Source organism: Myripristis murdjan, chromosome 7 (genome assembly GCF_902150065.1).
Source record: "Myripristis murdjan chromosome 7, fMyrMur1.1, whole genome shotgun sequence".
In the NCBI taxonomy this organism is placed as follows: Eukaryota; Metazoa; Chordata; class Actinopteri; order Holocentriformes; family Holocentridae; genus Myripristis; species Myripristis murdjan.
In genome coordinates, this window is record NC_043986.1 from 25666691 (window position 1) to 25682138 (window position 15448).

The 15448-nt window shown below is 44.0% G+C and overlaps 1 protein-coding gene across 3 annotated transcripts in view; it reads left to right on the forward strand.

The window, feature by feature from the left end:
- Positions 1-15448, forward strand: part of spryd3 (SPRY domain containing 3) — a 63818-nt gene that overhangs the window by 33946 nt on the left and 14424 nt on the right. Inside the window, exons 8-11 of one of the 3 annotated variants that reach the window (XR_003928490.1) lie at positions 1843-1900; positions 7578-7697; positions 8611-8750; positions 12322-14077. Coding sequence is in view for 2 of the 3 variants with exons in the window: in XM_030056257.1 (XP_029912117.1) it covers positions 1843-1900; positions 7578-7697; positions 8611-8750; positions 12322-12456 (453 nt within the window). In the remaining variant the exon portion in view is untranslated. Of the gene's footprint in view, positions 1-1842; positions 1901-7577; positions 7698-8610; positions 8751-12321; positions 15157-15448 lie in introns of those variants that run through there. The other 2 variants (XM_030056257.1, XM_030056258.1) reach the window with 2 other exon arrangements.

Sequence of the window (15448 nt, forward strand, 5' to 3'; positions counted from 1 at the left end):
TGTCCCGACCTCACCATCTGTCTCCTGTGTCCCGCTCTATCACTCACTGCGTTTTTCCACACAGGTGCTAATGGTAATAATTCCATTGGCCTTGTTTCCTTTTCAGCAAAGTTTTGTCTCTCTAATCTCAAAGTCACTCATCACCGTCTGTTCTTTTGTTTGGCTAAAGACCCGTATTTTTCTTCACCGCGACTCGCTGTAGCACTCTTCTTTTCCATGTGAAGGCTTGCCCATTACCTTTTCTTACGTTATCGCCCTTGTTTTATTTTGGGCGTCTTTGATGGACTCTGAATAGTCGACCGAGTTGACAAAAGATGATAAAGACACATTGAACACTCTGGGGGGGTTATGTCAGCGTGTGGTCGAGGAGATCGAGCGACAGCAATGGGAAGATGCAGCCTGTAGAGTGAGATGAAAGAGGAACGTAGTGTCATTGCCCTTCTCCTTCTCCTCTTCTCTGGTCATGTGTGTCTGCACTAATGGAGGTGCAGCCTAGACGACAGATACACATCTCTGGTAATTACCTATGAGTCACACTGATCTTATCCAAATGTTGGCCCACTAGTTATTTCTGTTGGCATGGTTGAACCTGGAGAGAGATAGACAGATAGATAGACACGTCCTGGGAGAAGCAGCAAGGCCGCAGACACTGACAGATATCCAAGGAGAGACGGGGAAACCAGAAGGAATCCTCTGGCTCTGACACACAGCCTCCTCCTCTCAAACTGTATTGGTCAAAATGCATTACCCATACAAAATTGCTCTTCTGGCTATTCCCACATAATGATTTACTGGATTGGCAATATTTGCTTTAAAATTGTTAAAATGTTAAGATTTATGCTGCATACTAACAATCAGTCTCCATTTGTCCACTTGTTTTATTTTTCCAGCTGTACAAGGCTTTATTAAAAATCCATTCACACATAACCATTGCTGTCAGCACTCACATTTTTCCCCCCATTAACATTTTATTAATTTTCCCCAAAAATACAGCGAAGAGAACAAAGAAAACAAAGACAGGACAAACGAAACAAATCATTGTAAGCCCTTTTACCCACAGTGTAACAAACACACGCAAGATTGTACAAGTAGTGCGCTTGTTTTCTTATTTGTTTCTTTTATCACCCATTCATTCACTGATTAAATGAAGCTGACCTACTCGTTATTGATTTCCATGTCACAACCGGTTGACCTTTACCGTCACTGATTTGCCCCGAGGGCCGCTGCATCATTCCTGAGGGATTTGTACTGTTCCCTTGTTTTAACCTAATTTGATTTCTCAAATAAAGCCACACCAGGTGCCGCAGAGGCCTGAGAATCTGTAGGCTTTCATTCCAATCAAAGACTCATTTCTCTGCAGCATCGTGTTCTTGTCTTTGTCCATCTTACTGTTTGTCCTGGCACCTTCTGAACACTCAGCCGTCCTGGTGTGGGATCAGTTTTGTGTTTAGTTTTTCCTTGTCTGCTGTACAGCGTCTAGGCCTCGGGGTGCCAGGTAGGATTGGTAGACCCGCTGTGTCCCAGTTGTCCTATGCCGTGTTTGTTTCTGTTTTCCCCTGTCTTTGTTTCGTCTGACTTGTTGACCAGTTAATTTTAGGGAGGCTCCATTTGTTTGTGAGGAAGAGCTACATAAATGAATTTGAACTTGACCACAACAGGTTATGCCACTGATCAGCTCCTGCTCTCTGGTTGAACGTGTGTTAATCGCATGGTGCGGTTGTGATTAGAATGAAAACCTGCAGACTCTCGATGCTCCGTGGCACGTGGTTGACTTCACGGATATAAATGAAATATGTTATGGAGCTGTATTTGTGGCCTGAGTACCTCATTATCTGCTTGCAGGACTACCCCAAAAACAGGCATCCGGGTTGGAGCCGAGGATCAGTGGCCTACCATGCAGGTGAGCACCTCCCAGCTTAATATTTCCATCTGTTCACAAAAGCACACTTAATCATGTGAAGGCTTTTGGCATCTGTCTTTGTCTCTTTGTCTCATTCTCTCTAATATCCCCCCCAGCCTCCTTTGCTGTATTTGTCTGCTCCCCTCTTGGTATTTCCTCCCTTGTCTGTTTCTTTCTTTGAGCATGTGGAATTCCTCCTGTAGTTTACTCATGTCGGAATGAAATAAACGAATCCGACATACTTCCTGCATAATGTCTATCTGCTGCTTTTAGACTCCAACATCTTAGGGCACCATCTCAGCTGGATGTTGAGGTGCCCAGTGCAGACAGATATTGAGGAGGATCGCAAGGCTGATAAAACGGACAACGACGGCATTGGAGCAGGGAGCGGGATCATAACTTTATCTCTCTCTGTGGGATTTCGGTCATCTAAACTTCTCTCAAACTGACGTGCCAAAAAACCAAATACAAAGAAAAAAGGCACAAAGAGTTTAGTCAAAGTTATCTTCCTATGCTTCCACACACGTTCAGTCTTGGTTGTTTGTGACAACAGGCCTGTGAACATTATCTCTACAGGCATCTGCACAAAACCCCCACAGCTGCCATTCCAGGCTTCAGCACCCTGCCGCTATCAGTGCTAAGAGATTAGCTATCAAATGCTGCTGCCCTGATACGCAGATAGCACGAGCTAGGTAGGTGGTTGTTATGACATTGTACAAGCTACAGTAGGTAGCCGGCTCTTTATCTGACAATCTGCTGTGCTCCTGTCACCGTTAGGATCTTGCTAGTCCTTATCGGACTGAAGCAGTTAGGAGCTAGCTGGCTGTTATCAGCTGTATTTTGGTCTGAAGCATCCCGTTGTTAATCTCCCTTACGGGGAATTTCAGCTGTTCATACCTTGAATGTTTCACACGCCACAAATTTCACATTCTGTGTGTAGGACTTTTGTTATTCTATTAGGAAATGTGTAGGCTTTTAGTTTTTGAGGAAAATCTATATGCTCTCTTCCAGTTGACCTCCTAATCAGCTACCAAAATGTATTGTTTTACACCCTGTGCGCATTCCACTCATGTTTCAAGGCAATGTTTATACTCTTAAATCCCCATATCCCAGTACAGATTCCATTTATACTTAGGATACATTAATACTAATAGCAGTTGATGCTGTGCGTCCTACTGGGGTCTGTGGATGATGCCTCAGTGCTGAGTGACAGACGAGGCTAGTCATTCAGAAAGGCTCACCATGCCAGTCCCAGAGGTCTAACGCTGTGGTCTGCCTGGTTTGGCTGCTGTTTGCTGGACACCACAGAAATGTGCACGCCCCAGCACAGCTCCCATTAATCTTATTTGTTAGAGACTAAAATGATATATGTGGTTTTCCACGCTGCGCGTATGAGGTTTGCCTTCCCATGCTTGGGTTGAGGTGCAGGCTCCAGTCCAGCTACTTAAAATCAACAGCCAGGGCCTCTTCTTCAAGACTCTCTGCGCTACTCCACACATCCTAGATTTTCACAGAATGGCTCAGGAACTTCAAGAATTGCACACAGGCATTCTTTGGCAGGTTGACAAAAACCTAATGTATATACACAGTATTATATACAGTAGGTCATATAACCACAGCCAGAATTGTTTTACGAAAGAATGGCTTCAGCTTTGTTACCTTAGCTCTATTGCTTAGTGCAAGCCAAGAATGCTGTGAAAATGTGTTTCTATGCAGTTTGTACCTCTGTCATCAATTTTTATGGTTGGTTTTTGTGTTTGACCTCAGTATCCAGAAGGGCAAATGCCTGCCAGGATATCCCTGGCAGTCTTTATGGAGGTAACAGCTATTGAAAGCTCAATGGCATAGTTTTGTCCCAGCTCATGCTGTCCCTGAGGGATTTTTTTTGTTTAGTTATTAATGGCTTTAAAGAAAACAATGACTGCAGATATTTATTGGCTTTATATCACATGGCCAGGAGAGCAAATACATTACCTTCCAGTGTATCATTGCTACTTTTCTAGTTTATAGTTCACATGTACAGCTTGATTATTAGGCACTTTTTGTGTTACCCAAATTTATGGGGGTCCGTATTGGGCACACGAACAGCGTTGACCTTGATCATGTGTGGTGTGTATTATTGGCTTTTAAGGTTGTTATTTTACTGCAAACATATTCCAGTTATATACACAAATGTCTGCCAAGCATACCCCTGCTCCTCTTATATAGCTTGTATAGTTTTAGAGTTCCTTGGCCTGCTTTTGTGCTACCCCATGCTCATATTGTACCTGAGGGCCACTGAGTGTTTGTACTGGGAACAAGCCCAGTGTGGACCTCTGTCCTGTGTGCTGGGGTGGATTGGTTCTGCAGGTCAATGGGCTGTGGGGCCCTGTGGGCTCCTGTGGGCCCTATCAGAAGCAACCAGCCATCCAGGCAGTGAGTGCTCCACAGCAAGCCTCATTAACCCTACCACCCTCCTGACACAGGGCCCTTTCTGATCCCCCATCAATGAGTCACACGTGCTATGACTCAACACCCGCAGCTGAGGGCTGCTCCTAAAGCCACCACCACAATCCAGCCCGCACTACCAAGCCGGACCTGGGATACTAGGGCTCAGTCTAACCTCTGTTCAATGACATGGTCTGTCCTGTTCCCAGAAGACGTCCTGTAAAAACAGTGCTTCAGTAGACTTGGGTTGTGTAGGTGTATGTGGTTAATATTACCTTCTTGGCTGATGGGCCAAAATGAATGTGAATAGTTGTTGTTAATAACTTTGTGATGCCAACATGCATAAAGAGACTAATAGAAACAGTAGGCAGTCAGCTGCAGCCTGCAGTGCACATACCCAGACTGTGTATCTATAGACAAACGGCATACTTCACTGTGTATGAATATCTCCACACAGCCTAGTGAAGATATTGCTCAGTCTAACGCCGTCATTTGTGACCCGCTGAGCATAACTCACATTCTGTCAAGTCCATCTCTAGCCAAGGCACCATGCTGTACATGTGGTGTGTTTGCATTGCTGCAAAACCAAATGTGTGTAACTAAAGCAGCATGATTTAGTTTTCAACCTGCCTGGTGAGGCTTGGCTTTACTTTTATACTTCATAAACTAACAACCAAGACGATGTTTTATGTTGCGTCAGTGACACCATACAGCCTACCTGGGATGTGGTCTGCTCTAACCAGCAACTAGAGAAGACATTATCCTAACCACTACAATAATATAAGTGCTGTTGAGGCTGCCTTTACTGCATCATGGCCCTGCTACACCAATGCACCAACTTATGTACTTTCTTTTTCAGCAGGTTTAAGCAGAGAGTATAGAAACTTTGATTATTTATCAGTAACACAACTCTTTGTGATTAACATGTGGCAGCTGCATATGGAATTTATAGTAAACTCTGAGGAACATGTGCACTGTGTGGAATCATGGAATAATATGTTTTTATTTTTTTCATTTTTCATGTTTTAGGAGTCTGTGAAGTCAATGTTCCCTGGGCAGGGAAGCCCTGTCTTTTCCAGGCAAACTCTCATGTTACAAAAGCCTGTGCTGTTTTCCCATTCCCAGTGTGTCTCACTCCTCCGCCAGGTTCTCTTAGCTGCTCAGGAGCCAGAGAGGCTGCCCTCTCCCCCCCTGGGCCCAGATCCAAACCCTGGGCCTAGCTCCAATTTTAGCCCTCATGCTGCTCCTAGGATCAACCTTAGACCTAGTGCAAGTCACACAGGCCGGCGTCAGCGTCATGTCAAGCCCTCAGCCCTGCCAACAAACACTTAGTCAATGACCTCAACTTTAGTACCAACATCACCACAACTATTCTCCCGCATACTCTCATCCTAGTCCAAGAGCCAAACCTTGGTCATCACCTCCGCGCTGATTTCCAACTCTTTAGTCCCCAACACAAATTCCAACACTTCCCTCTGCAACCTGGCTCCAACCGCAGCCTCAGTCCTCTAACTACATTGACCTTTTCAGAATACACCTAAGAAAAGCAACAAAGTTCTTAGACGCCACAAATCATTTCTTGGTGAGAAACAACAAACGTTGTCAGCTGCCGGCCAGGATGAAGATCTCCCCGGCTGTTTTAGGACATCGTTTAACAAGGGACAGTTATTTGAACTTTTACAGTACATTAAAGACACAACATTATTGTTGAACAGAAGAAACAAATGACACTAAATATAATATAATCTGATGGAAAATATTGTGATTGTAATTGTGTTTTGAAGTAGTAGTTTGTGTGCGTGAGAGAGCAACACGTTATGCTTAAAGGGGCTCTATGTAGAATCGCAGAGGGTCAGTTGAAGTGGGGACCATTTAGACTCAACTACCAACAAAACAATGGTATACATATTTTTTTAAAGTTTTTTTTTTTTTTTGGCATTTCTGCTTTATTTGACAGTCACAGTAGAGAGAGACAGGAAAAGTATGGGAGAGACAGGGGACGACATGCAGCAAATGGCCTGGGGTTGGATTTAAAACCAGGATGCTACGATCAGAACTCAGCCTTATCATGTGGTTTGCGCTCTTATCCAGTGAGCTACCGGGGCGCCCTTCAGTGCATTATTTGATGGTTGATTTGATCGTTGAATCATGTCTCCATGGTTGAAGCAGAGAATGATGGATTATGTGCTTATGCCACATTTTTTGTCCTCACTTCAGTCGAATCTTGGCAATTTTGCATCGTGTAAGTACGATGGTTCATCTATGCATGCATGGTTCATCCCTTCGTCTTAAGCATGTATTTGAAATGGTTTTGTGGCCCCATGCATCTAGTCATTACATCTTCAGAATACGAATGGAAACTGGTGATGTTTGGTGCAGAGAGCAGGGTTATTGCCCCTGTTGCTCGTTGCTCTGGTGAACACCCTCCCAGCCCTGGCTGCTGACCCGCTGCCAGCTCTTGCCTACCTTTCCTGTCCCAGTCCTCAAGCAGCTCCAGCTCTAGGCCCGAACCTGGTCTTCCACACCCCGGCTCACCTCCAACACCAGCCCCTGTCAGCCTCCAAAGCCCTGCTCTGCTATTTTTAGCTGCGCTGCGCCTGTGCCGGCGTGGCTCCACTGTTTGCCTAGTGTGTGGTGTTGTGACAGGGGCCCGCATGGGAGCCGTAATGATACAGTGTCTCCGTCTCCCTCCCGGTGCTCAGATAGAGATTGTTTAAACAGTATCCTGAGCCGGGGACGGGTCCCATGACAACTCCATAAATATTTACCAGCAGCAGCCACGCCGCTGCGCTCGAGGAGAGCTTGACTGCAGGCTACCTCTGCAGTGTTTTTCTTCTGCTTTTTTTTTTTTTTTTTTTTTTTCATTGTTGTGTTACAACTGTATTATGTGTTGTTTTGCTGATTCCCTTTGGATGTTGTTGGTGTTTTTTTTATTCATTTATTCTTCTTTTATAGAATGGTGAAGAGAGGTGTTTTACTAACCTATTCTGACTTTTGGTTTAGCATTATGTTTATGGAAATGTCAGACTCTGTGTTAGCCCTAAATGTTTGTAACTGTTTATTGTCGTTAACAAATTTCATTGCACTGTTGTCCCCATCTAGTGTGTCAGGTTGAGTAAGGGAGCTGTTGAAGGTGTATAACAATTACCTCAGAGGTTAATGGACAAAAATCCAAACTATCCACGTGTAAGTAAGGAATGAGCTAATAATTGGACGAGTGAAAGTCTTTCTCTCTCTCTCTCTCTGACAGATGACGGGAAGATCTTTCATGGCAGTGGGGTTGGAGATGCTTTTGGCCCACGCTGCTTCAAAGGTGACATCATGGGCTGTGGTATCATGTTCCCACGAGACTACATCCTGGATGGTGAAGGTGAGGGCAGAGGGTTCAGGCGCAACAATTACACTGTCACTCATTAAAGTCTTAACGTTGGCACTACTTGCGTGTCCGTGGGAGGTTTCGCTCTTAAACCTACTTATTGTGGTTTAGCATCAGACAGTTGCGGCAACATTTGGTCTTAGCGGAGTGTATTGTCTTGCGTGTGGGAAAGAAATTGGATGCGAACCAGGGTCTCCCACATGGAAAACAGAACAGACAGGCAAAGGGGAATTCCCATTTCCCCCTTGTCATGAGAGACAAATTTGGTCTTTCCTGGTGTAGTCCCACTGTGCTTTAAGGTCCTTTGTACATCCATTACCAAACCTGTAATAATTAATAAATATCACAGCATGGAAAAGCATATGTACAAGTAAGTAAAATTCCTGCACTGCAGCTAGTGTTGCTCAGGTAAAATGAGGAAAAATGCATGTGGTCACCTAAAAAGCACAATAATGGTGGTTAGTTTATATTGTATTTATTTTTATTTTATTTTTTTAATCCATAGACGTTGCTAGCCCAGGCTTAATGCCCATAGTGAGTCTGACATCACCCATTGGCTTCTGAGTGGCATGGAGATTTTGTTTATGGTTGCTGCCATGTTGTCATTTTTTTGTTGCCAAAGTGAGGCAAAAAGTGGAGCCAAAATGGAGAGGGGTGAAGTGTATAATTCTTAGATTTGGCCCGTAGCTTGCTCATTTGGATCCTCAAGCCAAATATTAAAAAAAAAAAAAAAAAGTACACTTGGCTAAACTGGTGAACAGAATCCTTGGAAGGTTTGTTAGTAAAGCCAAATGGCCTAGTGTACTATCAGAAAGTAGAACTGCTCCCTGCCCTGCTTGCACACACACACACACACACACACAGATACACTTGTGCCCAAACATTCTTTGCTCTGTGCTGTCCTCAGCCGACGTGGACGACTGGGATCGGCTGGAGGTCCGTCCGAGGCAGGCAGGCATCCAGAACGTTCTGTACCTGAACGATGAAGAGGAGGAGGAGGAGGAAGGGGACGAGATGGAGCGTGGACAGGAGGGCAGGAAGGTCACGGTGAGGAACGCTCATAAAAAACCTTTCAACACTGGCACTACACACACACGTACACACACACACTGCACTTAACTGTATAGATACATGCTTTACAGAATAAACAGCAAGTGAAGATAGAGTGGACTCAAATGAGTGGTACCCCTTAAGAATATTTAAAATGACACCAAACACAGTAATTCCTATACTTTTTTAAATTTACTATTCATCAGTTGATTTGTTTTAAAGTGATCTCAATCTTCAGAAACTGAATGGATGCCTTTCACCATTTCCTTGCTCAGTATTTTATAAATATGATGTCACACATGTAAAATCCCCTTGTCATCCAGCAGCACTGCGCAAACAAATGAGTTATCAACTCAAAGGAGACAGACACACACCTTGAAAGGAATACAAAAGTAAAATAATATAATATAATGAATACAAAAAACAATTGAGAATACAGTTGAGGTGAAGTGATTAGAAAGGTGTGAAGGTCCTCTGTTGACAGTTTTGTTGTTGCTGTGTCACCAAACCCCTACAGAACCCACAAAGCGCACAGAGATCAGGCCAACTTAGGCTGTAGCTCTAGGATCACAACCGGATGAACTTCGGAAAAACCATCTTAGCCGATGTAGGTCTGATGTAGGCATTCCGTCAGACTTTTATTACGCAGGCCCAACAAATATGATCTAGTCAATTCATCAGTTTGATGTCAGACGTAAGGATGACCTGTGTGTGTTGTCTGGGAACACTCCAAATGCTGATGCAAATGCAGTTCATGATTTTAATTCATGGTTCTCAGGTGGAACTCCAAAACAATTAAGATGCACGAAACTAATTTGCATCTCAACATCTTCAATGTTCCAAATCCACTTCTGGCTCTTTGGAAGGCACCTGAACTTTGCCAGGCGTCATTGCAACGACAATTGAAATCATGTGTTGTGGTCAAATGAAACCAAATTACAACCTGTTTTTTTTTTGTTGTTTTTTTTTGGCCATGCACACCTTCAGTTTGAATTGTGACAAAAGACAACTGCAAAGCACCTGAGACCCAGGTAAAATATCGTGCTGGACCGCCGATTCTTTGCTGCTCGTGGTCCAGGAGCTCATGTTATGATCGATAGTATAATGAATTCCACTGAGCACCAGGATATTTTTGGCCAAACTCTGGTTGCATCTGCCAGGAGGTTGACACTCAGCTGTAGATGGACCTTTCACCAAGACAGTGTCCCCAAATATACATCAGGATCAAAACACGAGAATGGTTGCAACTTGCAAGAACCCATAGTCAGTTTTTAAAAAAACAAAAAAAAAAAAAGCCATGTCAATCTCAACACTTGAACCCTGTTGAAAACCTGTGCTCTCAGTTGAAGAGGGCAGACCACAAGCACAAGCACAACCTTAAGAACATAAAGTATCTTGATTTTTGGAAAATTTCTGCATGGAGGAGCAGTCCAAGATCTTTGTGTTGTCCCTCGACAGACATTACAGGAAGAGGCTCAGCGCTGTTAACCTCTCCAGGGGAGGCTTGACCGAATATAAATTGTAGGACTGCTAAAAACATTTTTTTTGGATGATTTTTTGGCATTTCTGCTTTATTAGATAGTGACAGTAGAGAAAGACAGGAGCGGCAGGGGAGATGGAGGGGACAACATGCAGCGATGGGCCTGGACTCAGATTCCAACCCAGGACGCTGCGGTCAGGACTCAGCCTTGACAGGTGGTACATGCTCTACCAGGCGAGCTAACAAGATGCCCACAGAACATTTTGAAATCTGAAAACTCTCAAAATAAAAACACCAGTCATAGTCTGTATGGTGCAGAAAAAAAATTTAAATATCATGATATCTTTGACCGAATCCCCTGCTGTGACGGTGCTGTAGGCATGACTCGGTGCTTTCATAAGATATTTTCAGACAAGAGATTTTTGATGAACAATCATCACTAATGTGGATATGATGATTAAGCAGGTAGAGGAAAATAACAGCACAGCTGGTGCAGTGTGAGCTCAGAAAATTGCATCATTTTACTCGAATGCAGCTTTTAAACCAGGAAAAGACGACACTTATGCCAAATAACAATTTTATGATATCAAAAATCTAAGACGATGCTTAGTCTCATATCAGGATATTGATGAATATTGATAAATCACCCCGAACGAAGACAGCCGCTCCTCATTTTTGAGTCCAAAACATGACTCACTCTGTGTGTTGTTCATTTTTTATAGCCGTATTTGCTCATTTTCATAAAAGGCGAAAATACAAGCACAATTCACCCATACAAAACGCCGACGTTTAATGTTCAGCGTGTGCAGGCCGTCTGCTTTCTAAACAGCAAAGTCGCAGGATCGGCGGTCCTGCTCTTACAATATATCAACCCTTTTTTCTGTCAACACAGGGAAATGGATGGGAGTGTACTTGAGAGCGGAGATGGGGAGTTGAGTTGCACATTATTCACATGTGACCTGCATGCTCCACGACTTGCATCACTGCAGTTGCATTGTTTCAAAACATGCTGCAACACAGATCCTGCGGGACCTGTACCCGTGACCTTTGTATTGCAAGTCAAACGCCATTGAGTCTCACTGCGCCTCCAGCCGTCCAACCTCTGCGAGCCCTATACCCACTTATGCTTGTTTGTTGTGTTTATGGCGGTGGTTGTGGCGTCTTCTACCATGAGCCACAGGTCTTTCTCGCGTCGCAGGTAGCCCACAAAGTTGTGTAAGCGAGGGCCGGGGTCAGTGAGCGAGTGCATGCAGCGCTGAAACCTAAGTGGGTGAGAATAGAATTGGCCAAGTTGTAATGTAGGGATTTGTCAATATTTATTCAGCAGGACATATTACCCACAAAGCCTTGCTCCTTGACATTACAGAGGTCTCTCTGGGCACAGCTGCACGTGTGTGTGTGTGTGTGTATTTGAGGGGTGGGGGGAGCTGTGTGTGTGTGTGTGTGCGTGCGTGCATGTATGTCATCGAGACTGTACAATGGAGAACCACAGCACACAGCTGCCAATATTGTTGAAACTAATAAAGGCTGTTGCAATTTCACTCCCCCTTCATCTGAGGCCTGTAATTGAATAGCTGCTAAGCCTCTCTTTTTAGAGTGGGTGGTACAGTAAATGTTTGATATGTGACTCAGCCTGATTTATTGGAGACACACTCTACAGTACTTCACTTGTTGTTTTAGCATATAAGTATTTGCTCTAAGACCTGGAGAGAAGTCCTTGGCGTTAGCATTGAAAAGCTTGTTGACGTTCCTCTCGGCGTAGTGTACACCTACTCTCAGAACAGCTGGATAACGTTTGATCACGCGGCGATTCAGTAAGGACATGTACTGTAAACATCAAGTCTTTTTTCACTAAGACGACAGACATTACACTATCACCTATTTGTTTAACCATATTTCCTAACTGCACATAATTTCTGTTCATAGCTGGCCCACTGACGCTCTCACATGGAGTTTGTATCACTACCCGTCATGATGAAAGCTCTTCTCTCTCTCAGCTAATTGTCACAGTCAGTGGATTAGCACCAGAGAGAGAGGCGGTCGGTTGTGTGTACATCAACTCACTGTTGCCCCCCTATGGCCCTGCAGGTGTTCTTCACCAGGAATGGGAAGCTGATGGGCCGCAGGGAGGTGGTGGTTCCACCCGGGGGTCTCTACCCCACCGTGGGCATGCTGAGCAGCGGAGAGAAGGTCAAGGTGGATTTGCATCCCCTCAGTGGATGAGCCGCCAGCGTGGACTTGGACAACGGACGCGCGATGCCCTGCACCCGGCTCGCTGCCTGCCACGTAGACCCGACCCACAGTAGCATCTTGCTAACGGCCCTGCTCACCAGAACAAGCTCAGTCGAACCAGGCAGCCCCCCCCCTCCCTCCCCTCCCTCCCCAGCCCTCACTGCACCCGTGCATGTCGCTGTCGTCTTCCTCAACACTGCCCCGGCTTTCATTTATAAGACTTGTAAATGTCACCGTCATCGCGGCAAACACGAGCGGATCGTCCTCCTGGTTGCACGAGCACCGCAAGAGCAAGAGTCCCGCATGGGCTGTGTGGGGATGGGCGCACGTTTTCGCCCACCGTACCCGGCAACCAGCAGCTCTCGGGAGGCACGCAGTCGGATTATTCTATGCAATCTTTAGTGCTATCATGCATCATCCAACTCATCCAACCTCCTTTGTTCCCAGCCCCTGTGCAGCATACAGTGCGTATCTGAAACACTGAGCCCTTAAATCCCTCTCATGAGGTCTGGCACACTTAGTTTATTTCATTTGTCACGGCCCCAAGCAAAGCAAAGCAGGGCCAACAGTTGTGCCGAGTCAGAGAGCTTGTTGGCAGTTTATGTTGCAGGGACTAGAGACGCCCCCCCCACTCCCTCTCTCTCTCACTCTCTCTCTCCCTCTCTCTCTCACTCACTCCCCCTCTCTCTCTCCCTCCCTTGCTTCCTCTCTCTCTCTCTCTGGGAGAGGGTGCCCTCCTGTGAGCGATCAGTGACTGGAGGTGAACAATGGGTCTATTTCAAATATTTCAGAAATACATCCATTCCTCTCCCCTTTTTTGTTTTTTAAGTAATCCTTAAACTTTAATAGGTAACAGCAAGTTTACATAAACTGATTTATTGATTCTTAAGGATGGATAGATAGATCGATAGATTTCTAAGCATTCATACGGTTTTGTTGTTTTCCATATCTGATATGTCTTAGTGGAGCCAAATTAGTAGTGTGTACAAATGAAAATATGGCAAATGTACACCACATTTGACAGTATATTTTCTACTTGGGTTAGAACAAATAGGACCATATCTTCTACTCATAGAGATCAGGGAATGTATTTTCTTTGTACTATTTAACTGCGAACATGAAGAAGTGGCATGTAAAGAGGCTGGAGAGATATTCAAGTCTTTCTCAGTGCAGGGAGATTAATTCAGTACAGGGTGTAGTGACTTACCCAAAGCACTGTGCACGTTTGCCCTCATTGTGAAAGATTAATTTACATCTTTATTTTCCTCTGTGTTTTTTTTTTTTTTTTTTTTTAACCTGGTGAAAGTTGGAATGATGTGCCATTTTGAGGTTCATTCAAGAAATCCCAAAATCTAACAAAATGAAGATAGCCACTCTTTTTTTTTTTTTTTTTTTTAAATCAACATCAGTGAGAGGATTTGCCCTCTCACTGATGCCACGGTTGTGATGTTGAATTAACTGCTGGACATTTTGTTGAAGATTAAGATAGAAGACAATGACGTTTGCTTGCCGATGTCTGCCGCATGTGAATAAGACACAAAATACTGTCGCATGTGTCACCCACAAGCACTTTAGTGGTGTGTGTCTGTGTGTGTGTGTGTGTGTGTGTGTGGTCTGTCTGCACAGCGTAAGAGCAGCAGCACCGGAGCTATAGAGAGCAATCTGTATAAGGAGGCGAGTCGGTGTGTTCACAAAAAGGAAGTAGTTTGATTGTCACATTGTTTTGCAAAGGGGAACTGGTTTTCCACGCCAAATGATTCTGATTTGGCAGCTACTGGGTTATATAATCTGTTTTTACTTTATTTCTCTTCACTGTCTTGTTAAAGGGAATGTTATTATCTATATTATACTGTAAGTATCAGCTAAGTTGGTAAACAAAGCTTGTTTACTCTGTGTGCCTCTGTGGGCCATCGAAGCATCAGCATCTCTGTAACCTATACTATGTACATTCCTCTGAACCTTCATAAAAGGTGCGTACAGCAGGTTTCTGTGGTGTTTAGGCCAACGGCAACATTCATACACTAGGATACTGTAGACTCCTCGGCAGACAATAATGCTAGAATCGTAACGTGACATAGTATTACTACACAGGGTTACTAATAGATCACACATCTGCTGGAGATTGTATAATCCTTCTAGTCCTTGTTGTGCGTTCATTTTCGAGCCTCTGACTGAGACGGAGACCTCGGCAGGTCTACGGGACGTGCACAAATTTAAGAGACTAATGAAGATGTATTGTTTTCCTGCAGGGCTGGACTGAGACTTTAATACAGGTTTTCAAAGCCTGAACATATCTAAGATGTCACTCTACAAAAAAAACTGTTAGGACAGGTAGACATTGTTTTGTTGTGTTGTGTTTTTTTTTTTTTTTTTTTTTTTACCTAATTAGGCATCCATGTGACCATTTCAGCCATATTTGTAAGTTCAGGGTATTACAGGGAAGCCACTTACAAAAAACGTTTACTTGCAATTTACATCCACTCACAGAAAAAGTGTGGTGCAACCAAATTAGAGCTAAATCTGGTCCAAATTTTTGTAGCTTGTCCAATCTTACTCACACCAAGGACTGTTCCAGTAATTTCTTGCCTTGTCGACTTGCACTATAATGGCCTCGGTCAGTACATGTATGATGATCAATAAAGATTTCTGTAACACATATGTATAATGATCAATAAAGATTGCCATAATGCAGCCAAGTTGTCTGTGTTCTATTTTTTATGTCAATTTAAAAAGATATTGAAATTCAAAAGTGATTTCATTCTCTACAAACATTTAGCAAATGACGGGCTCAAGTAAACATTTACCTCAAAAACAGACAAGCTTCACTTTCACACCAGCTGTTTCTTCACCCGAGTAACTGGTATATTTTTGCATCTTATTTTCGGGTATATTTTTGAAAGTGCATCTTATTTTGATGTGATACTTCCTTCCTCTGTGGCAACAGGCGGTGGAAATCTAAAAACCAAGCCGGACATGAACACGC